The sequence below is a fragment of the Hippopotamus amphibius genome, chromosome 8 (assembly GCF_030028045.1).
Source record: "Hippopotamus amphibius kiboko isolate mHipAmp2 chromosome 8, mHipAmp2.hap2, whole genome shotgun sequence".
Taxonomy (NCBI): Eukaryota; Metazoa; Chordata; class Mammalia; order Artiodactyla; family Hippopotamidae; genus Hippopotamus; species Hippopotamus amphibius.
Window position 1 is genome coordinate 84,451,374 of NC_080193.1, and position 25,469 is coordinate 84,476,842.

Here is a 25,469-nt window from a genome sequence, read left to right on the forward strand (position 1 = left end):
ACCTAAATGCCCATCAACAGATGAATGGATAAAGAAGCTGTGGTACATATATACAATGGAATATTACTCAGCCATAAAAAGGAATGAGATGGAGCTATATGTAATGAGGTAGACAGACCTAGAGTCTGTCATACAGAGTGAAGTAAGTCAGAAAGAGAAAGACAAATATTGTATGCTAACTCACATATACGGAATCTAAAAATGGTACTGATGAACTCCGTGACAGGACAAGAACAAGGACACAGATGCAGAGAATGGACTGGAGAACTCGAGGTTTGGGGGGGCGGGGGGTGAAGGGGAAGCTGAGACGAAGTGAGAGAGTAGCATAGACATATATATACTACCAACTGTAAAATACATAGCCAGTGGGAAGTTGCTGTATAACCAGGGGAGCTCAACTCGAGGATGGATGATGCCTTAGAGGACTGGGACGGGAGGGTGGGGGGGAGTCAAGGGAGGGAAGGAATATGGGAATATGTGTATAAATACAGATGATTGAACTTGGTGTACCTCAAAAAAAAATAATAAATAAATTAGAAAACAAAAACAAAAAACAAACAAAAAAAACACGACGCTATATATACCATGTAAACACCCCACACGAAAAAGAAAAATAATTCACTTTCTAAAATATAAAAAAAATAAAAAAATAAGACTGCTTACCACCTTCATGAAAAAGGGGGGAGGGTTTTGTTCTGCATTTTAATAACTTTGAAAAAGGCAAAGACCAAGAGGCAATTGTTACCAAAAAAAAAAATATATATATATATATATATATATATATATATATATATATATATATATGTATATGTAGGCATTACAAAACAATTCTATATCTCACTGGAAAGATCAGTAAAAGTAAGGCAGGAAGAAAAATTATAAAGTTTTAAATAATGGAAAATTTCTGAAAACTATATTAATATTCCCATAAAAAATAATTTGAATGTCATACTTTTACTTTCTAATTTCTAAACTGCTTTATAGTTAAAATCTACTTATTCTATTAGCTCCTTGGGGACGGGAGGGGGGTGGGGACAGGTCTGTGGTAAACCTCATTTAACACTTTAAACGTAAAACATTTAATCATACTTGGTTGCCATTTTATTTTCATTTTGAAATAAATTTAAAAGCAGAGAGAAACGACTTCTCTAAATAATTAAAATCATATAAGTGCCTACAGAAGATATAAGCACACTATTAATACAGTAAAATTTTTTTTCAAATAACATTGTAATTTGTTTTTAATTGCTCATATTGTTAAGCAAGATGGATTTTTTTGAGTCCCTCTGACTTTTTAAGATAATTTTTTTCTTATAACTATCTCAACTCACTGCACTACTGTGAGCAAAATGATCAAATTATCAAGGAGAGGGAGAGCCTTCCCTTACCTGTCACACAGCGGAGTACTATGCCCTTTTGAAATCTGTTCCATTTTGTAATTATAGGCGAAAATAAACAGATTGCGTTGAAAACTACTCATTTCATTCACTTTATTCATGACATTTTTGTAGATCCGATCCATGATTTCCTAGATGTATAAAAATGAGTTAATACAGTCAATAATGCTATCAGCTGCCTTATTTAAAATCTTAACATCAGATAACTATTTCCATCAATAGAGGCATTTTAAAAGATACATTCTGTCAAGAACAAACTTTTAAAATAGAGCCACAATTTGTTTAAAAATGAGATTACTGTAAAAGTAATTTTTAATAGAAGCTAGTGGGTTATTTAAAAAAAACAAAAGTGGGGGGGTTAAAACCTTAGGTCAGTAATATGCCATTACTAATTCTTTACACTGCTTTGCTTATTTATTTTATTTTTTCTGAACTAAAAACTAAACTAAATAAATGAACAACTATATGAAATGGTTTTTACAATTCTCATAATTTTACCTTATAAAGATATAAAGTACTACATCCTGTGCTCACAGAAAGACCATGGGGTTATTTTGGTCGCTTGTTTGACTTTTAGTGTTGGACCCATGTAAAATGTCCTTGTTTGCACTGCATTGTGCTTGCTATGCCTATTACTATGACATATACTTTCATGACTTTAAGTAGTTTCTCTCTACAACTTTCAATTATACTTAACATTTATGTGAACTAAAAACTTAAAAGAAATACTACTAAGGAAACTACATATCTACTGAAACTTTAAAATTACTGGTCATTTATATTTGACTTTGGAATAACTATGTAATTATGCCTAAATGTGAACACTCGGTATCCAATCATTATTTCCAACACTTTCAAACAAAATCAGAAAGCCTCGTAAAATTTACACTAAGGGGAAGGGGAAGCTGGGACGAAGTAAGAGAGTAGCATAGACATATACACACTACCAACTGTAAAACAGATAGCTAGCGGGAAGTTGCTGTATAACAAAGGCAGCTCAATTCGATGATGGGTGATGCCTTAGAGGGCCAGGATAGGGAGGGTGGGAGGGAGTCGCGGGACGGAGGGGATATGGGGATATATGTATAAATACAGCTGCTTCACTTTGGTGTACCTCAAAAACTGGTATGAGAGGGTAAAGCAATTACATTCCAATACAGAGCTTAAAAAAATTTTTTTACACTAAGGGGAGAGAAAATCATTGCTGTCCCATTTCTACTGATCTTATTCCCAGGCCCCTCCCTATGCCTGGTATTACGATGCATAGTGCTTCTAGGGTAATTCAAAGTAGCACTCTGTCACTTTTCTTTTTTTTTTTTTCTTCTTCGGTGTCTTGGCCAGACTTTCCCTGAGGACTCGGGAGATATGATTTGCTTAGAAGGAGGTGATCTCTAGCCTTTCCTCCTATCTCCTGCTGGGTTTTAGGTTTCTACCAATAGCAAATGGATATCACAAAAATGATCTGAGCAAGAAGCTTTGTAGGGAAAGGAGCTGATAATATCGTATGGAAGCTGAAACTAAGTTGATTGCTTAATAAACAAAAAAAAGATAAAACAAGACTGAATAAATACTGTAGAGCTCAAGGTAAAATGGATAATGAATAAGGAATAAATCCTACATGAACTACCTTGTCAACAATATCTTTTCCACTAGCATTTATGTTCTATAGATGCTTTGTTAGCACTCAATATCGATTAATGGCTGATTCTTACCGGGACAGCTGCCATCAGTGTTGGTTTCAATATAGATGTATCCCCTTTGCTTCCTTTTTTTATTTTTGAAGACTATAGAGAGAAAAAGTGATCTATATAAAGTGATCCTTATTTTAAACATTCAATGAAACTCTTAAAAAGCACATTACAAATTCATCATTTTAATTCACTTATACTCTAAATAGCACTTAAAAGGCAACTTCCTTTAGAATGATTAACTGTCATCCTTGCAATATAGTCATACTGAATGAAAATTGTGTTAAATTATGATATTTTTTAGTATCTCAAATCACAGAAATTAATTTACCTGATCTGCTAAAGTCTGTGGTGAAGAGTAGCCAATGCGGCATCCATGAGAAAGGCAAACAAGCTCAGCACTTAGTTCTAAAACATGGGCCAGAGGCAAATACCCAACGTAAGTATCTTTCTCCCTAAGAGAAAAGGGAGATAAAGGAAGCAACAGTCAGGTGCTGTTTCTGTGAAAAGTGACTGCAACGGAAGCAAGCCTTAAAGGGCCCACAGAGCTCCATGTGGTCTCCTTGCATGTGCGCGTGCCTGCGTGTGTATATGTGTGTGTGTGAGAGAGAGAGAGACGCTGGGGGTGCCAGAGGAAAAGAACTACAGTACAGCTCAACCTAAAGCTGAGGAGACAGACACTCTAAGGACATGGCCACCGTTCCCAGTCTTCCTGGAAGGCGCTCACTAACTGTGAGTGCTACAGAAGCAAAGCACCAGGGCAGAAGAAATACGGGCTGGGGAGGGAGGGGGCAGGAATGAGAGTTCGTTAGAAGAACTCCCCCAAGGAGGAAATGGTCTTGAAAACTAATGGGCTATCAAACAGGAGAGTTCAAATAGAATCCACAACTCTCTGCCAGGAATCTCAGGAAGAGATTCTCGTTCTGTGAGCTAAATTACACCTTATGTAATAATATGTATATTTATACATGTCCATATATTTCCAAGAACTGCTCCCACCCCCAAAATATGAAGGACAACTTCCCAGAAGGAATCAGTTGCTCTTAATTTTTTTTTTCTGAAAGTGATGCACATATAAGAGAAACTTCTCTCTCCATCTCCAAATTCAATTCCACAGTAACATGTGTGTGTATGATTTCTGTGCATAAAGGTAACAAAAAAATCCAACCACTGCACCGGATCAGCCATCACAATACAGACTCCATCTCTGGGAAGGTTATCGTTACCACCCTTAAAACTTCCTCCAGTCTGGTTTCCTCCATTGGCCCCTTTCCCATCCCAGGATACCTACTCTCCCCGTTACTCCTGGAATGTGTCTTAAAAAGAAAAATCAGAGACTGAATACAGAAACTTAATAGGTATTTATTTGCTATATTATTTGTTCACCTGAATTATAATATTTAGGTATAAAATGACTATGAAGGTAACAACACTAACTGATTAAAGTAATTTAAGACATTTAAGTCAGTTAAGGTTTGCACTTTTAGAGTAACAAGTAAACATTAACAATGATATCTATAAACTATATTTTAAACCTATAGCTATAACAATTTTCTAATTTTAATGTCCTTTTTTTTGAAGAAATGCCTACTGTAAACAGACTCTAAGGGACTCATTTAACCATATACTAATAAATGACACAAACATTAACGTAACAACAGATATAAGTACTAGACTACCCCAAATTTATTTACTATAACATACCCCAGTTCTGGAATCCTTTCCGCCATCCCGGTTATACCAGCAATAAGGTTACTATGGGAGATCATGACCCCCTTTGGAAGTCCCGTGGATCCACTTGTGTACATGATCACTGCAATATCTGAGGGCACTGGTTTGCTATGAGGTGTGTTTTCTGTATTGGAGAAGAAAAAATACACACACTTCTGAGAAATTTAGCTATATTACCAATTTTTTCATAAATCATTTATTTGTTGAAATGAGTTAACAATTATTAACTGTATTCATACAAAGTTCAACAAAACAGATCAAGCCCCTGCACATAAGAGACATTCTACTGGGACAGACATACACAAATCTATAACGTTATAAGAGCTATGAAGAAAAATAAAGCAGGACAAGGTGGGAAGATGTTAGGAAAAGCGGCAGGAAATGAGGTGAAGCAGCCGCCAGGACCACATCATGCAGAGTCTCAGAGGCCACGCGAAGGGCTCTGGATTGCACTCTGGGTGGAAAGCAATGCTGTTTTGAACAGGGGCTCGTCAGCACCTGTGACAAGGATCACTTTAGCTACTGTGTCGCGACCTAACTTAAAAAGAAAAGAGAAGAGCTATGGAGACAAAAGGCTGTTCCAGTGACTCAACTAAGAAATCGGGGTGGTCAGACTAGGTAGGGTACCTAGACATTTGCTAAAAAAAGTTCTCTGCTTCATAGTGGTGAAGTTAACATGGCTATACTAAGAATTCCGGATTAAAAGACAATGTCCCCCATTTGCACAAGCCTAAGAACAGCAGCCAACATCCTACAGAGGTGACAGCAGAAAGACAAAAAGAAGTAGGTCAAGGATAGCACTCTGATCTGCCTGAATTAATCTTGGAACTACCCTAAATGTGGTCTTCTTAAATAAATGAGGAAAATATTTTAAATGTGTTCCCAAGTGAACCCTTTCTCTCCTACCTGTCAAGATATGTTTCTTGACAACTGTTATTATTCAAATTCTTGCTTCCTAAACTGCCATTCACTCCTTCGTCCCACGGCACCATTCTCCACTGTCACCACTTCTTAGAAACTGCTCTCTCTGAAGCGACACTGGCTAAGAAGTGCAATGGTGCTTCTGCAACCCCTGCGTCATCAGACTCCTCCAGTGCACCTGGGTCCTGCCTCACCAAGGGGTTCCTTTCACTTAGCTCCCACGAGCCACACACTGCATGTCTTCTTCCTTTTTCTCTGACCAATTCTTGGTGGCCTCTGGAGGTACCATTCTTTGTAGGTGATCTCACCTACTCCCACAGCTTTAATTAAAATTTGTTTCTAGCTTCTAAATCTTTTAACTCCAAACTAAACTCCAGCATACTAGACTTGTATGTGCCACTCCCCACTACAAAGCTACACTGGAATGTCCCACCAGCACATAAATTCAATATGCCCAAAATTAACCTCAGCATAACCTCATTCCCAAGCTGAGTGACTGTTTACATCTAATTCATTACTATGTTTGCAACTATAAAGGAAGTACAGTTCCACCATCCTAACAGCTTCTGTGATACCCCTAAACATCAATATATTTCCTAACATTTTCTGACATTTATTTGAGAGTGGGAATTTCCAGTTACCATGCCTGGGTGTGCTAGCTGGAGGACAGAAAGATGTCCCCTCTGGAAAAAACAGAGTTGGAGCAGAGAGTGAAAGGAGGGATCCAGATTTAGCCACTTTAGATACCTGTTAATACTTAACAGATAATTCACATAGGGCAAGTTTAATGGCATCATTTTTAAGACTAACTTTAAGCCATCCAAAACTATGAGAGAAATGGAAATAAGAAAACTGTATAATGTAAAAAGTATTTTAAATTAATTTCAAATAAATACTACTTTTAGAACATTAATAAATTAACGTTTGTATTTTTCCTTAAGCTTTTTTTTTTTAAACGGTAGATGAAAGTATACCCAAGGTGACCTTTCTTCCCAAAGTTATGGTCTAGGAAACTAGTTTGTCACTTGATCTAACGTTAGAATCAAGCCTTTGGAACACTTCTGGAGAACACGGTCATGGCAGAACACACATACAGGAGTAGGAAAGGCCACATACCCACGCTGGCCTTGGCTCCCAGAGCCTGCACTGCTGCCATGGTGTGCACGATGACGCCCTTGGGGAACTCAGACCAGGTGGTTGGCTTACCGTCCACAGTGATAATGTGCCGCAGGCGTGGGACTAGAGAAACGATATCCTGGAAAAACACAAGCATTCACCGTATTCTTCGTTACTCTCCACTAAATAGCTTGGCAAACAGTCCAGGACACAAGAAAAGTAGTTTACCATATTCGGCAAATTGTTAATTTCTTGCCTCAAAAAAGCAAGGGCAGAGTGTATTGGCATGAATGCTCCTTTTTTCAGATGGAGAACTACTGGTCTGAAATATAAGCTACTGTTTTATAACATTAGATTTATTGTGTGTGCTCTTGTTCTTTGGTAAAATCATAATCAATAAAGTTACTTCCTTACAAAAATGGGCATGTAATAAACACACTGCCTGAACTACAGGGTAGCTAAACGTTCCTCGCGCTTTTAAGAGGTAAATAAAGATATGGGGGGAGAGGAAGGGAATTCTCTTATAAACTTGTATTAAAAAAAATCAGATGTTATTGTTTTCACAGAGAGTTGTCTAGAGATTTTAGAAAACCCTTTCTCCCATAGTTCTGTAAAGTCTTTTTCTTCCCTTTAAAAATTCTGAAACTTGTAATGACTCAATGCTTTAGAAATAAATGAATTACTAGTTTAAAAATAACCCTTAAAAATTATAAGTTTATTGAAAATAAGACTAGAAAATAGATAAGCACAACAAAGAAAAGTTGTAATCCCTTCACCTTCAACATGGACACATTAACAATTAATTTGTAGCTCTCTGTGCTACTTATACACAAATATATATGAAATCCACTTTTTCTTTTCTAAAGAAGAATAAAGTATGATACTCCCAAAAGTTTATGGAGATATTAAGGATTTTAAAGATCACAAAAGAACTAAGGATCAATAATGAGCTCATGACAATGACAATTTAAAGTATAGGACAGGGGCTTCCTAGGTGGCGCAGTGGTTAAGAATCCGCCTGACAATGCAGAGGTCACGGGTTCGATCCCAGCTCCAGGAAGATCCCACATGCCGCGGAGCAACTAAGCCTGTGTGCCAAAAAAATAAATAAATAAAGTATAGGACAGTTATTAGAAAACTAGTTCTTACCTTCAACTTTGTTTGCAAGAGTTCTTTACTAGTAATGATGTTGGTCACCTCTGTTTCATTTAATCCATGAACAATCGCTGGGCCCCCTAGAGTAGCATACAGCGTAACAACTACAAGGAAAAGAAGGGCAAGTCAAACATTTGGACATTTCATGGAAGTACTAAAAGGAATTAAATAAAGCCTCTGACTGCAGATGGAGCATACTAAACCCACAGTTTGTAATCTAATTGTGCTGTGTTTTTCTAAATTATTTTAATATATCAACTAATATTATGCCTACTCAGCCTTCTGTAATTTCCCCCCCAAATTTTCAATATTTTAAAATTTAAAAAATTTTTATTTTATTTTGTTTTACCTATAGATGCTATTCTGAGACTGTCACGTTGAAAAAAATTACATTTGACTTCTACGAGGGTGAGTCAAAAATTATCCGCACTCTGGCTGTAGAATTTACTTTAATTAACTTTTAGAAAAGACAAATACATCATTTTTCGACATAATCTCCTTGCTTTTCAATACACTTTGTCCATCTGTCAACAAACTTTCGTATTCCTCGTTAAGAAATGTTTTAGGCTGAGCTGCGAGCCATGAATGCACTGCTGTCTTCACTTCTTCATCAGAAGTGAATCTCGTAGGGCTGCTTTCAGGGGACCAAACAGGTGAAAGTCCTATGGAGCAAGATCAGGACTATAGGGAGGATGCTTTAACACCTCAAAACAAAGTTTTTGCAGAGTGTCGACAGTGTGGGCAGAACTGTGCAGACATACACAACCTCGGACCACAAAAATTTGAATCACTGCACACCGCTCTTCTTTTGTGCAAATCACAAGTGGGGCATCCATTTTTGCTTGCACCGAAGTTGCAAATGAACTGATGTAACACGTTCACACCTGCACAGCAGTGACTGCAGAGACAGAAGCCTTGAACAGAAATTGCTGATAAGACAGCATGGCCACAGACGTTTGAATATAACTGGAGTGCAGGTAATTTTTGACTCATCCTCGTAAAATGTCAAAGTCTTAGTTGTTAGCTACTTGATACTAAAATATGAAAAATATACCAAGAACACACTGAATGTCATATTTAAATATTATTTGTTAAGAACATAGCATGAACAAGTGGCAATATTGCTTATCCTAAAGTAGAAAAATCTGAAGAAAACATTCTTAGAAATGTCAAAATTAAATAAAAATGATGAGGAGGAAAAGGAGAATTTTTATTTGCTTTCTGCCTAACTCAAAAAAGTTAGACTTAAAGTCACTTTAAGAGAAAATTAAATCTTCTTAAAAGAAATACTCTGTAAACCCAAACCTGTGAAAACAAAAAGGTATGCCAGTTTAAACAAACAAACAAAAAAACAGTGGAGGCATTTATAGCAAGAAATCTGACAAAAGTATCTTTTCTGTTTCATCTGAAGGATAAAACAATGTCCATATTTAACAACATATCTGGCACCAAGACCACTGAACTAAGCTTCCAAGACTATCTCACAGACTGAGGCATCACACCTTCCACAGGTTGTTTTCGTTACAACATAAAAATTATTTAACATGGTAGCTAGGTTTGAGTCTTGGAAGTGTTTTCGAGACCACCTGTTACTCACAGAAGGGGCATAACAAGATGACACTAACTTCAAAGGGAAATTCTGAGAGGGGGTAGCGGGGGTAGCAGCTCAGTGACCCATAAGTATAGATCTAGTTCCCCAGACCCAGAAAGTCCCTTCCGAATAGGTTCAAGTCCCCTTACTACACTGTGTAATTTGTTCCACAACTGGTTCCTTTTCCAAAGTAGATTAATAATTCTAAGTTGTAACAGTTATCCACCGATCGGATACAAGGTGAAAATTAACATCAGAATTTTAATCTCTTGGAGTAAATATTTTATAATAAAAAGTTAGTATCATCTTCCCCACAACACCATTAGGTCCACGCTTCGAGAAAATAAGGAAGTCCACGTACGCTGAAAATTATACATGAAGCATGCCTGTGCCACGATCATCCACTCAGCCCTGGTTTCACAGAAGATGGCAATGTTGGTCTTTGGTTTCTGACCCAACATCTGTAAGCCATTTCCAAAATTAAAAGCTCTAACGAAGACATCTTCAAATGACAGCCAATTATAGTTGCCGAGAATAACCTGATAAAACAAAAAGCATACAAATAGCTTTCAATATAACCAAAATACTAATTTATAGAAAGAAGCCAGGATGTGTTCCAAATTTTGACAAACCAGGAAGTTATGTTTGTATATAAACTATTTTGCTCTAACAAAAAGCTATAAAGTGAATTTCAAGTGAAAAGTCTATTTTGAAAATTAGCTATTTTGTGATCTCTTCTATGACAACTCAAACCTTTTGCTAAATCTTTAACTGTAATTTGGGGAGGGGGAGGCTTTTTTTAAAAAAAAAAATTATTGAAGATTTGACAGGAGCTTAAATGTCAACTTTCTGACCAAAGGCACATATATCAATACCTCATTTATAGACTTCATTTACTTACGCAATGTAGATGTTAGTTTATAATCTAGCCTAGTGTCAAGTACTACTGATACCAAAGTTTTACTTTCCCTCTACTTACAAATTCCTGGATTTCAATATCCGATAGTATAATATGATTCACAAACAGAAACTGGCCAGATCCAAGCTAACAGAAATGCTTATGGCCATTCAATTTGAATTACTGCAACTAACTCTGGATAAGCAAAGTAAACAAGTCTCTATTTATACAACCAAAGTCCCTCTGTTGAATGCTCACTGGCATGGCAGGGCTTTCGACATTTTATTTGTGCAGGTAACATCAGGTCTTACATTACTACTAACAATCCCCGTTTAAGTATCTTTAAGAATTTTCTTCAACTTAGACCGTAAATCCCCAATTATATATAGACTAGACAGAAAGCTGCTCTTGCTGCAAAAATACATAGACAATTCCCAAACAGGCCTGTGTCATTAACATACGCCTCACACACCTTAAAACCATCTAACCATATTCATTTTCAAAAATGCTTATAACATTTAAAAGATTTCTAGAAATAAAGAGGTTGGATGAAGATAAAAATGGGAAAAAGTTAAATACTGCCCTCTAGTGTCCTACTGCAAACTGGACTTTAGAAATAAATTTTTACTTTGATGGATAAGGCAACTGAAATTAAAATTCTCATTTAACTTTAGTGGTCCCAAACTCTCACCTTGCTACGCACCCCCATGAATTGCTCAGCACAGGGAGCTCCAATGACTTCCAAAGGAGCTCTGTGGGGGTGAGAAGACATGAGAATCTGGCCAAAACGTACAGGAACTGGATTACAATTAAGAAATTCACACTCCAAAGATAGGCATGAGCTGCCTCTTAGATTTCAGAATCTAAAAATGAGTCTTGTAAGTTTCAGAAAATATATGTGTTCTGAAAAAGCATTAGCTATATCACCCAAATATGTAAACCCAAATGATGGTGCAAAGAAATCAAGCTACGAATTTAATTCAAGTGTAACCAAAATCTGAATTTAATTGCTTAAACCACTGAATTTTCTAGGAATGACCTTTCCCATAAAGGTTACATTTAAGGGACCCTACCTATCCCATAATTTTATCTGACTTGTGCTAGAAACGGTTTCTAATCCTAACTTTGTCTCTACAGTTAGCCCAACCTGAGAGTAAACTCATGTAACCATTTCCTGCCTATACTGTAGAACACTGCTGAAGAACACCAACCTTTCTAAATCCAGGATCACAGATTTCACCACCCAGCAATCCTATTATGCTTCCCTGGGTATATTCATTTTCCCACCCTCTGAAATGGCTATCTGAAACCTTCTCTCTACTCAAATATCCTCCACCCTTTCTCTCACTTCTCCACTTCCATGTGATGATACTATCTCACACCACTGAGAAATTAGAAATTAAACAGAAATTCCCTTACCTTCCTACAACCAAGTTTAACAACCTACATACACCTGCACCCATACCCTTTTGCAGTCCATCATGGTATTACAGTGGCTGAAGTGTCCCTGACAAAAGCCCAACTCACTAGGACTCTGCTTTGAAGAGCTTCCCAAATTTCCATCTCTAGTCCTGACCACCCGTACCTGGATACCCAACCTACTTTTTAAATTGATTACTCAACTAAGATGTCTAACAGATATTCCCCCGTTGCAGCCACTTCCCTCCACCTGCACCCTTCATCCTAGTCCATCTCTCCCCTGAACTAATGAATGCTAACTGGCCAACTTCCATTCTTATTCCCATTTAGCCCCTTCTACCTACAGTAGTGAGTTTTTAAAAGACATAAATCAGCTTACTCCTCTGCAAGTGTTTTTCATTTCCAGTAGGAATGGAGGTGGAAAACCTTACCCTGGCCTACAAGCCCTAAGGGTCCTAGACTTTGCCAGTGTCTCTGTGCCCATCTCAAACGCTCTGTCCTGACTCACTTCCTATAAATACAACTTTGTCCTGTCCTTCAAACAGGTAATGCAGGAAACACGATGAGGCAAGACAGGTGCTCAGGGTACAAATTTTAAGGAGGCACTCAGTCTCAGGGTCTGACTGCCGTCATGAACTTTGCTCCCTAAGTGTCTCGCCCAGCTGGGCTCGCTCCTGTTTTAGAGCCACAGCACAATCCTGTCCCACTGCAGAGAAGGTTCATTACCCAGATCTTCACAAAGTTGGCTCCTCCGTGTCCTTCAGGCCTCACTTAGCCATGACCCACTCAGAGAGGCTATCCCTGATCTCCAGTCGACTTTATTTCTTCACAATAGGTATTAAATCTGTTACCTTATTATTTATTGTCTCTCTTCCTCGCATACAAATATACAAGATCCACAGAAGAGTAACCTGTGTCTCTTGTTCATCATTACTCCTAGTGCCTAGAACAGTACTGGCACATAGCAGACACTCAGCAATTATTTGCTAAATGTGTGGAACGGACTGGTGTAACAGAACAACTCCAATTCACTCTGGGTCTTGAGGCTGCTGGAGAGGTCAAAGACTCCATTTTTTTAAAAGATTACTTTTTCTTAAAAGTTCACATCTACCTGATCATTTAACTCCCATGGCTTCTTTTGTTCTGATCAACATTCAGCTGATACACATCCTTTGCCACCACCTCTTAAATATTCTTACCTGTGACCCATAAGACATAAATATGTTCGACTGTCCTAAGAGTCAGGAAAACGCATAATTAGTGTGGCTGTGTGAACTACTACCGTGGAGTCGGAGCAGATTCCTCATTTGTAAACCCAGCTGGGGGCTAAATGATCCCTACAGTCACCTTCCTCTCTCACATTAACTGCCTGTATTTTTATCCTGTGACAGGTGTGACATACACATATGTAAATACCAATGTTGCCACTCAGACTATCACTACCTGGGACATAGGAACTTAATAATTTACTTTTGTTCAGGAACCTATGAAATTAGATGCCTTGATTATGCTGATGACTTCGGAAGGCCTCATCTCAAAAGAAAGCTATAAAAATAAAATGAAGATAATATACAGAACATTCCATAAAACAAAACTCACACAATACTTAACCAGTCAGGACCCTGAAGAATGAGACAGTCTATAAAGATTAAGTTTTCAGGTAGCTGAGTTTAACCTCTATCAGCACTAGAACTTTAACCATTCAGAATAGAGATTTCAAAAGTATACACTTTCCTACCTTCAACAAAGAACATCTGGCTTCATTTACCCTCTCTCTCTGCAAATGAAGATCATTCTAAACAAATTATTGTGTGGGAGCCAGAGAGAGTGAAAATATTCAAGAGATCTGGTAATAACCATGACAATGATGAGGACAGCTAACCTTTACTAGTGTTTACTACGTGCTAGGTATGCTGCAAGCAACTCTCACAGTAACTCTAAGGCAGTTACTATTATTATCTCTATTTCACAGATGACAACAGTGAGGCACAAAGAGAATAAATCTAACTTGCTCAAATCCCACAGCCGTTAAGTGACAGACTAGAATTTGAACCCAGGCAGACTCATTCCAGAATCTAAGTACTAAATTACAATGCTCCAACTGCACTATATAGAAAGGGGATGAGATGTTATTGGGCAGGTGAGTAAGGTGGCCTGATTAACACTGTAAAAGTGGAAGCAGAAGACCTGTTTAAAAAAAGGGGGGGGGGGGCTATAAGGGGGAAATGAAAAAAAAAAAAAAGAAAATCAGACTCTTGGTTTTTGACTTGAGCCATTTGGCACACAGTGGTGCCTTTAACAAACAGAGCAATGACAGGGAGAGGAGCAAGTATGGAAAGCAAAGCCAAGAGTTCTGGCTGGGGAGAGTATTAAGGTAATAACCAACCACAAATTCTGGCCAAGAGATAAGCAATTTTTTTAATATAAATTAATTATGTAAATATCCCAATAAGTCAAAAAATAAATGTCATACACATATGCAAGTAGGATAAAAATGTGACTCGAGAAACAAATAACACAAAAGTAGGCACTGAGGAAGAGGAAAAGAAATCTAAGTCAACTCCTAAGAACAGAAATGAGTATTTCTAGTATTTTTTGGATCAGTTTAGAAGGAATGTCATAGTGAAACTTCTCTTTCTTAGCACTAGGACTGCACAATTCCTTCTATTTTCTTCTCTATACGGTGTGTAAAATATATAAGAAAAAACATAAAGTATCTCTGGTAGTTAAATCACTAAATGTTTGAGCTAATCTTGTGTTTTCTGTTTCACTGTAAAATTATTTTTATTCTTTGAAATGCTCTATTTCAGGCACGTGTATTTTTAAAATGTTCTGGAAACTGATCATTTCATTGTTATTCATTTCAAAAAGCAGTACAAGCATTTGCTGCTGGGATGGCTGGAATCAGGAGCTACTGACACACGTTCCACATGCTTCACTCCGCCACAGTTTCATAAAACCATACAAGACTCAAAATGACAGCACGCTAGTCCTGGAAAAGCTTGCCAAGCCTCAAGAACACAACAGCCTCTGTTTCTTTGCTGTTTGTTTTTCTACTTGTGCCCCCTGGAGAGACCTGTCTTGGTGAAGCTGATGGTCACACTATCATAGGCATAACTACAGCAGAATCATCACCTCTTCCACTTCTCTTCCCTTGGAAGCTCAAAAGAGACTTTTAAGATAAGATGGAAACAAAGCTTCAGAGTTCATTCATCTGAGATAAAGGTTTGAGTACCTTTGTTTCAACCATGCCAGATACATTCTAGAGTTAATCCCCAAAGCTCAGTCCCCCGAAACAGGGGAAAACTATTACATATTGCTAACCATTAGCTTTCTTTTTCCAATATGAGATTACCTTCAAATGTGGAAACTATTAAATGAAGATACACTTCTTCAAAATTATGTTTGTGCCCCACTCTTAGTAAGCACTCTGAGCCACACTGCCTAAGCAACTCCACTTTTACAGCTAAGGGCAAGTTGAGAAAGGTTCCCTTTTCACTACTCTTCCATAGCAGCTGCTGCTACTACTGCAATGCAGTGGGTGTTAAATAAGAAACCAAGGGTGGAGGCGGGGAGCCTAGTTTACCATACAGTGGAGATAGCCGCCGTCCAGTCTGCAGACCGCTGCTACCGCTGCAATGCAGACCAACAGAAACCGCAGCCTTAGCTAACCAGTGATACAGCACACTTTCTCGAGTAAAGCTAACAGAAAATATTTGCTTCCTTTATGATACACAAAACCTAGAAGTTTTACTTTCTCAATGAGTCTAACTGCAAACAAGAAAAAATATAATGTGTTTTCTGCATCAGAGTTTATGTAAAGACTTCTGAAAAAAGTTTGATGAATCACAAATGCGAATTTAATGGCAAATGCCAATGGTAGGCAGACCCCCTGACAGTGATGTAGTACAGACAGAAAAGGCTGCTAACTGAAAAGTTTTTCTCACCTTATATTTTCTCTACTGGAGTTCAAGTATTTCTTTATTGAATAAACAATGAGTAAAAAGGCACCAAGGTCAAGACAGGGAGGAAAGAGCCACATACACTTACAAGTGTGTGCGCGCGCACACACCCCTCCCCCATGCACAGGGCGTAAGAAGTTTGCTGTGTCCACTGCATTATCTGGCCACATTTAAGGAACAACTATGATAGCTCTCGGATTTTATTTTGCCCTAATTATACTGATACATGAATTAAGAAGGAATTTCATATTCACCATATTTTTCTCCTTTTTATATACTTGGGAACTAGTTTGCTGCTACGAGTACTGAATGACTGAAAGATAGTGCTAGCTCCATAAAATGCATGTAGTATGTGCAGAATACTGGAGAAAAATTAAGCTTCCTGCTAAAATAGGATTTCTGTTTATATACACTTACATCAAAAGTAAGAGAATCCAGTCTTTGAATTCAAATAGCAGCAGGAATTGTCAAAGGACAAAAATGAATGTTTATTTTAGATACAAAAAGCATAGAAAAGAAGGCAGGAGCAGAAAACTTGAGCACTTAAAACATGTAGTGTTTTCAGTACCTTTTATAACTACCAGATCTCACAAAGACAGACTCAAGGATGGTATACCATAAAAAAGAGTAACTAAATATGACAAAAATCAGACACCATTATGACCAAGTGTTTTGCAAATTATAATCTATAGGCTAAAGTAATCAAACATGTTTAACTATATGATTTCAATTTCTCAAAATGTGCTATTAACTAACCCCAGCTAGACCTTATTTTAGCAAAAAAAAAAAAAAAAATCATCATTTAAGTGAGGCAAAATTAAGTCAACAAAAGAATGGAGAGGGTGCAGAGAAAAAGGAACCCTCCCGCACTGTTAGTGGGAATGTAAATTGGTACAGCCACTATGGAAAACAGTATGGAGGTTCCTTAAAAAACTAAAAATAGAAATACCACATGACCCAGCAATCCCACTACTGGGCATATACCCTGAGAAAACCATAATCCAAAAAGAAACATGGGGCTTCCTAGGTGGCGCAGTGGTTAAGAATCCGCCTGCCAATGCAGAGGACAGGGGTTTGATCCCTGCTCCAGGAAGATCCCACATGCTGCGGAGCAACTAAGCCTGTGTGCCAATAAATAAATAAATAAATAAATAAAAATAAAAACAAAAAGAAACATGTATGACAATATTCACTGCAGCACTATTTACAACAGCCAGGACATGGAAGCAACCTAAAATGCCCATCAACAGATGAATGGATAAAGAAGATGTGGCACAGATATACAATGGAATATTACTCAACCATAAAAAGGAATGAAATTGAGCTATTTGTAGTGAGGTGGATGGACCTAAAAAAATGGTACTGATGACCCCAGTGACAGGGCAAGAATAAAGATGCAGATGTAGAGAATGGACTTGAGGACACAGCAGGGGTGGGGGCGAAGGGGAAGCTGGGACGAAGTGAGAGAGTAGCACTGACATGTATATACTACCAAATGTAAAATAGATAGCTAGTGGGAAGCTGCTGCATAACACAGGGAGATCAATTCGATGACGGGTGATGACTTAGAGGGCTGGGACAGGGAGGGTGGGAAGGAGTCGCAGGAGGGAGGGCATATGGGGATATATGTATAAATACAGCTGATTCACTTTGTTGTACAGCAGAAACTGGCACAACAGTGTAAAGTAATTACATTCCAGTAAAGAGCTTTAAAAAAGATTAAGTCAGCAAAAGAAATAGGGAAAATGCCTTAAAAGTAGAGTGACCATAGCATTTATCCAACTCACTCTTGAGACTGTCAGGGGGCACTATTAATGTCAGGACAACAAGTGTAAGTCAGGACGGTTCCAAGTAAAACAAGATAAAGCATCACTCTATCTGAAGGTTAGGAACACATACAGATTCTGCTGTCTAGAGTTAAAATAATGTTTTTTAATTTCTAGAAGTTACTGATATTAACTTGCCTGCCATCTCCTTTATGTCCGGAAGACGATGACTGGAATCTGTGTGGTAAGTGGCAAAATTAATGGACCATTAAGTTAAACAACATCATTCTCCCTCCCCTCCCCACATTCTGCAGTAACAGAAGGAAATCTGGGCATTTTGTTCCACAGCTGTCCTTATTTGGACTCTCCTCCTTCATGACTGACAGAAAAAAGGCAGCTGGAGTCAGGATGCAGTTGGAAAAAGAGGATAAAAGAAAAACAATTTTGCCTATACAGGTATTAAACCTATAACCTAACCAAATTATCAACTAACTACAGATCATCCTACTGCCTCTAAAAAAACTTTATCTTCAATTTTCACCCACCAGAGCTTCAAGAACAGTTTATAAGAAACTCACATACCCAAGTTATATTGGGTATATAACCTGGATATAAAACAGCATTTTCATTCCATTTCTATATTTATGATCCTTCACAGGGCTGCAATACTCCATGATATAAGTCTTTAGCTTCACTCATACAATTCTGACCAGTGAGTTCCCATGAAAATAATAAAAGCTAGAGCATTCACACTAGATACCACACACATACCTGTAAAACATACACACACACAAACATACACATACTCTCTCACGCTCACTCTTTCTCTATTACTCCTCACAACAGCTCTGAGCTGGGATTAGTTTAAGGAGCATGGAGCTGGACAGCCTGGGTTCTGGTCCCAGCTTCACCACCTGCTAGTCATAACGCCCTTGGGTAAGTCACCTAATGTATCTGTGCCTCAGTGCTGTCATCTGTCAAGGAGGGCTACCCCAATCACACTAACTTGCAGGGCTGTTGTAAGTCTTAAATAAGTTGATATATGTAAAGCTCTTAAAAACAGCCTGGCTCATAAGAAATGCTAGCAAGTGTCAGCAATGATCATTGCCTCCATGTTAAAGAAACTGAGGTAATTTCGTGAAGCAGCTTTTCCAAAGTCACGCACAGCAAGTGCCTAAACCAAGATTCAAACCCATAGTCTGTATCTGGAGTTGAGGCTCTTAACCACTATGTTACACTGCCTCTAAGGAGGTCTTTCTTATCCTCTGCTTCAAATCAATAATGGCAAGTTCTCTATTTGTGGAAAGAAATTCTTAAAAAACCAATGCACTTGCACAACCAAAGTACCAAGACATTAAGCATCCAATGGAACCTACAATAGCATCAGAAAAAGCAGGTCACACCCCAAAATCCAGAGCAATCTCAAGCACACGGGTGCTTCTGGAACTACCGGGGAATATAGTTTCAAACCCCAAACTGCCCTACACATACTATTCCAAGCCCTGGTAGACACTGAGGCTCACAAGTGCCCCACACCAGTGGGTGATCTCAATGTCTTCGTGAAAATTCGGAACAAATTCATGCCAAGGGTACAGAAGGAGAATAGAGCACAGTTTAGCCCCCTTCTACCCTGTTTCTCCTGCCACATCAGCAAATTCCAGTAGGAGCAGGCCGTGCTTGTCCCTTGCCACCATTTCTAAGCATACATTTTATTCAGAGTGAATTCAAAGGCAATAAAAGACCACATTACCTTTTTAAAAATTTTTCCATTTGGTTGCACTTCATCTTCCTCATTTAAAATCTCACGTGTTCCCAACAGCCTTTTGTCCTTGAATTTGTTTTTTGCATGCATAAACACTTTATCTAGTGTATCACATCCAGGGTACAACACTGAGGCTAGGCCATCAAAGCTGTTAACAGACCTGTATGCAGAGTCAGGTTTCAAATTCACAGGCTTTGCTTTAATTTGGTTTGATTTTTCTTGTCTTGACTCAGACAAAAAATAATATGGAATATATGTTAAAATAGTATAAAGTGATATTATAAAATGTATGAAATATAACAGAATGGGGTTGATGGTGTGTTTTAGCTTCATAGTAGATGGTTTTGAAGATACGTGGTTATTCATAGTGCTCAAAAAGCAGAGTTAACAGAATTCCGTAGAATCTAGAAGGAAGAGAAAGGAAGTTATTAGTCAAAAGTCATTCTTCGATAACTCTGTCTTCATATCAGATAGGCCGACGACTTATTTTCCAATAAGCAGCAGCTAGTCTACTGGCCGCCAGCAATGTCCTGTCCACTCCTGATATTTGTAGGATACTCATGTATGCCATTAACAATGGAATTTCTACAGAAAAGTTTCCACATCATTCTATAAACAGGTGGCTTTTCCAACCTAACCCCAAGTAACCACAAACACTTCCCAGTGGTGAGGAGGAAGCAAGCCAGAAGACCTACAACAGAATGGAGACCAACAATGCACCCATTTCCTGTTTTCCGGTATCTCATTACATTAGGGAAAGCAAACACTTAGCACATGTGCCACATTCTCCTCTCTCCCGACCCCCGCAGCCACTGCTAAATCATCACTGCTTTCTTTCCCAAGGAGCCCCCTTCTCTCATTCTAGGCAGCAACAAGCAACTGCAGTTAGCAAACAACACGAAATTCACTTCCCACGGTGATTCTAGTTATTTTTCAATTTAGGCAGGCTAAATTGTGAAGCAAGAACACAGCAAACTGGTCATTTTAAATGTTGCATTAATCAGATGTACTGAGAATCTACTATGTGTCAGACAGTTCTAAGGACAGGGACTGTAACAGTGAAGGAAACAATCTAAGTCTCTCCTCCCATGGAACCTATACCCTTGGGAGAGGTAGACAAATATCACCAGGTGGTAAGAAACCCTATAAGGAAAACAATGAACCCAATAAGGGAAATACTAGGTGCCCAGGCAAGGCTGAAGAAGTGCTCTACTACGTGCATGGTCCACAAGAGCCTTCCAAGGCAGTGATATCCCAGCTGAGACTTCAAGGAAGAGGGCGAGTGGGGAAGAAGAACGCTAGGCAGAGAACAGCCTTTGTAAGACAGGAAGGTGATAATATTTTTGAAGAAACAAAACTGAAGCAAACTACTAACTGATTACTCCTCCCAGCTCTAAATCCAGCAGTATCATTTCCAGCATTCTTCATCTCCATGTTGTAGAAATTCTATTCTAGGAAAGTATGGCCGAGAGATCTGAGGAATCCCTTCTTTCACCCACCTGCCATTCAGGGCAGAAGCTCTACTGCACACACAGCAGACCAAGACTACTGGGCACCATGATTCATAAGGTCGATGCAGGGAGAGAAGCTCCAGGGACCAGTGCTACAGCCAAGCCCAGGACCCCACTCACAGAGCAGAGGACAAGCTGCTGCCCCTGCCCCTGGCTCTGGAGCAATGGCACAGAGGTTCTCCCCAGGTCAGAACCCCTCAGCAATCCCTAAAAGGACTGACATTGGCTGGAACAGAGAATAGAGGAGTTCAAGCCTAACTGCACTATGGAAAACAATGGAGACTTTAGCAGTGAGCAACTAAGATGAGGCTGGCAGTTCCACGACAGAAATAAGCAAAAGAGCAGATCCAGAGAAATTCAATGGAAGGAATCATGGAAAGAGACACCTAGGAAGAGCCCTCCTAGAGTCAGGGCAGCTCAAAGACCTGCCTCAAACAGGACCCCTACAAAAACCATCTCTAATTTAACTGGATCGCACTGTGGGGCACCTTAGGGTCCAACGCTCTGTCCAGAACAATAAAGCAGTAGACTAGCTATCAGTGGAGAATATTTGCTGAGTGTGGTGCCAACAGAGGCAGATCAGGGAGAGATATGGTTAAAGGGAGCCCTACTAAAACCATACTGTCACCCCCTGAAGACCGTACTTCAAAGTAACTGTGCAGGTTCCCAAGGCTGTGCCCTGGAAGGAAGACCATCAGAGGATACACACTGCAGAAAGAGTAAACGTCACCAAAGCCAGTCAGCCAAGTCACTAAACAAACAAGCAAACAACACAACAAGAAGGTGTGGAAAGGGGGAGGGGAGGGGGGAATCAGTTTTCAGAACTACTACAAACATACCTAAAACATCCAGTTTACAACAAAAAATTATGAGGCACGCAAATAAACAGGAAAGTATGACCCATACGTAGGGAAAAAACAGAAATCCTCCCTGAGAGGATCCAAATGTCAGACTTAGCAGAAAAGACATCAAAGCAGCTATTATAAATATGTTCAGAGAACTAAAGGAAACCATTCTTAAAAAATTAAAAGTCACATTCTGCAACTTTACAAGATAAGGGACACTGCCGAATTTGCTCATGCACAGCTGGTAAGAAGCCAAGACTCCCAACTGATCTCTGGTCTCTTCACCATTCCAAGCTCTTTTCTTTGACAATGTATTGTGTAGTACCCTAGAGAATGAGTCCAAAGAATCCAGATTTTTGCCAGAAAGGGCATGGGGAGTCAGTGAAGGTTTCTGTACAGAAAAGTGGCACAATGAAAACAATGGCCCTAATACTTTCAGGACATCGGAACTGCAAAGAATAGATGTACCTTAATAACCCAGCAGAATGATGTTATCTCACTAAGTTTTTTGAAATTTAACCCTGTATGTTTGTATTTTGAATTTTAAAATATTGTGATTTAAAAAAATTACCTTTATCCACAGATGATACGATTGTAACATAGAAAATCCTAAGAAATCCACTACAAAATTAATAGAAGAGTTCATCAAAAAGGTTGCAGGATATAAGATGGATATACAAAAATCAACTGTATTTCTATACACTAGCAATGAATAATCAGAAAAGTGAAGGTAAGGAAACAATTATAATTACATCATGTTCAAAAATACTTAGGATCAGATATAACAGGAAGTGCAAGATTTGTACTATGAAAACCACAAAACATTGTTTAACGATATTAGAGGCCTAAATAGAAACATTCTGTTTAAGGATTTTAAGACATAATATTGTTAAAATGGCAACATTCCCCAAACTGACATACAGACTCCACACGATGCTTATCCAAATCTCTGCTGACTTTTATAGAGAACTTTGTAAGCTGACCCTAAAATTCACAGGGAAATGCAAAGTAGCCACAACAGCCAAAACTTCTGAAAAAGAGCAAAGTTGAAGGGCTCACATATCTCAATTTCAAAGCTTAATACAAAGCAATATTAATCAAGACAGTGTGGTACTAGCAAAAGGACAGACATATAGATTAACGGAATAAAACTTAAAGTCCAGAAATAAGCTTTTCTATTATGGACAACTGATTTTCCACAAGATGGTAAATAAGAAAACAAAAAACCTCAATATGGAAAGAACAGTCTTTTCAACAAATGGTGCTGGAACAAGTGGACATCTACACACGAACCCCTTTCTTATACCATACAAAAAATTAACTTAAAATGGATCATAGGCCTAAATGTAAGAGCTAAAACTATAAAACTTTAATAAGTACTAATCACTGAGTATAAACAGTGTCTCAGGAAGAGTATAGTAAAAGGTAGGGGCTAGTTCTGGCTTTTTCTGAGAAATCTTGGAGCAAAGAGCAATTTATTATAATCTTAAAAGTCTGGGGATAGGGAGGGCAGAGGAATGGAGATTTTGAATAGATACCACATAGCTTGAACAAGCACCAAAATCAGCAGGTGTTCAGGAAATAATCAGCCACCAAGTAGAGCAGGGTAGGGGTGAGATGAGATGAGGGTAGAGTATTAAAGGTCAAATTGCTGTAGTCTTTGATGCCGAGGAAGAAACCCGAGTTTGCATTCCAATGTACATAAACTCAGAGTATTAGAAAAGAACTGTCTGCAGAGGATAACCTGAAGGCAGCAGAAACTGGAGGGAAGGAAATAACATCAAAGATAACAAATAACCCTTTACTCCTAGGTCAGGGGGCTATGGTAGGTGTGACATGGAGCCGGCAGTTAGGATTCCTGGTTCCTAACTCCCCAGAGGGCGGCAAGGGTAGCAGCTGTCCCTTGGCCTTTACAACAACTGAAATCTTTCTGCTTAATATAGTAAGGGTGGTACTGTATCTGAATCGTGAACACAATAAAGTTGCAAATTAGAGCGGAGGCACTGAAAGGAGGGGAAACAGCTGCAGTGCCTTCAACTGAAACAGAAATACAAACAGTGAAGAGGTTGGTCAGTGGCTGGATGACTGGTGGAAAGGAGATGAATACAAGTCTTGAAAATAATGGGTTTAAGATGTCTGTGAGTCATCCAAACACACAAACTACAAAAGTTAAGTGGGGTCAGAGCTGCCCGAAGAGAACACATAGGAAATCTCCAGGATTAGTTCAAGGACAGAAAACTTTGGAGGGAAACCAATGCCAAAACTGAAAGGAGAAACATCCCACGGAAAAGACCAATAAAAGTAGGAGAACTTGGAAAGGGCACTGTCATGAAAGTCAAGGGAGGGGAGAGTCAAGTGGTGTCACACGCAGCCTAGATGTACCAGTCACATGCAATTAAGACACTTAACTTTTTTACAATGTTTTAGATAAACTAGGTAAAGTAACAAAACTTTGGTCAATTGCACCCTATTTGCTCATGTGGCTACAGAAAATGTAGTCTAGTGTCAACTGAAAAAAAACACACAATCAAAAAGTCGAGTGCTTATGTTTTACTCCACAGACTTAAGCCCAGGCTACAGGCTCTCAGACAGCTCTGAAGGACTGTTCCAAAGAGGTACGGAAGGAGTCAGGATATACAGGAGTTCTGCAAACACAAACCAGGCAGTTGAACATCAAAAGATTTCTGCTAATTAAACAAAAAAACAAACATCAACTTAATGAATTTAGTGTTTTTCTATGCATAGGAAGATGCAAGAGTCTGGGCTCACTGCGATCATTTCTTTGATATGCACCTTAACTGTCTAGGGCCTGTGTTCTGTTCTTCTCTATCTTGAATCCCCTCAGGATGCACAGTCCAGGCGGTTGCAGTGGCTCATGGCTTGATGGCCACAACATCCTTTGTTTACTGATGTGGGCAAGCAACATTCTTCATCCACACTAGGAAACCAGTCACAGCTACTTTATTATGTTGCCACATCTTAGAATATGAGTAACACCTTTCAGAAAGTAAACTTGAACCATTAAATCTATTCATCTTTTCCTTCACAGCTTCTAGATTTCCAATCTACTTTAAGAAGGCCTCATCCATCCCAGGGTTAAATTAATGGTGTCCTATATTTTTTCTAGTATTTGCAAAATCTTTATATTTAGATCTTTAAACAACATGGAGTTTATTTTTCTCCACTGTGTAAGGGAAAAAGCTAACGTTTTCTTTCAGATGAACTATCTGAATCATTTATTAAATAAACCATCCTTTTCTCAATTAACCAAAATGTCATCTTCAATAATATGTTATTATTCACACTTGGGTTTGTTTCTGGACCCTGTTCTGTTTCTTGGATCCATCTGTCTACTGCTTTGCTAATATCACACTATATCAAACACAGATCTACAGCGATGCTTCTTCAACCCTGATCCGTGGACGAATCAAATCAGAATTACCTTGGAGTATATTTTAAATAAAGATTCCTCAGACGTATCTTTCCCTTCCTTACCTTCCCAATACCTGTAAGCTGAAAATTACTGGCACACTCAGTTTTAAACAGCAACCATGTGATTTTAATGTGCACTAATGTCTGAGAACTACTGCTTTAAATATTTGGTAAGATGTTCACTAGCCACATTTTTCAAAAAAATTTTTTATCAATTCTTACAGATTAATTCCACATAAATTTGAAAGGTTAACATTTCAGTGTGGTAAAACAAT

At 38.5% G+C, this 25,469-nt stretch overlaps 1 protein-coding gene across 4 annotated transcripts in view; it reads right to left on the minus strand.

The window, feature by feature from the left end:
- The window catches only part of ACSL3 (acyl-CoA synthetase long chain family member 3), an 86,439-nt gene that overhangs the window by 19,444 nt on the left and 41,526 nt on the right, over nucleotides 1–25,469 (minus strand). For all 4 annotated transcript variants that reach the window (XR_009055087.1, XM_057745514.1, XM_057745515.1 and 1 more), the window contains 8 exons: nucleotides 19,395–19,810; nucleotides 9,961–10,138; nucleotides 8,003–8,112; nucleotides 6,854–6,992; nucleotides 4,790–4,940; nucleotides 3,417–3,540; nucleotides 3,110–3,181; nucleotides 1,389–1,528 (listed from right to left, as the gene is read on the minus strand). Coding sequence is in view for 3 of the 4 variants with exons in the window: in XM_057745514.1 (XP_057601497.1) it covers nucleotides 1,389–1,528; nucleotides 3,110–3,181; nucleotides 3,417–3,540; nucleotides 4,790–4,940; nucleotides 6,854–6,992; nucleotides 8,003–8,112; nucleotides 9,961–10,138; nucleotides 19,395–19,772 (1,292 nt within the window). In the remaining variant the exon portion in view is untranslated. The remainder of the gene's footprint in view (nucleotides 1–1,388; nucleotides 1,529–3,109; nucleotides 3,182–3,416; nucleotides 3,541–4,789; nucleotides 4,941–6,853; nucleotides 6,993–8,002; nucleotides 8,113–9,960; nucleotides 10,139–19,394; nucleotides 19,811–25,469) is intronic.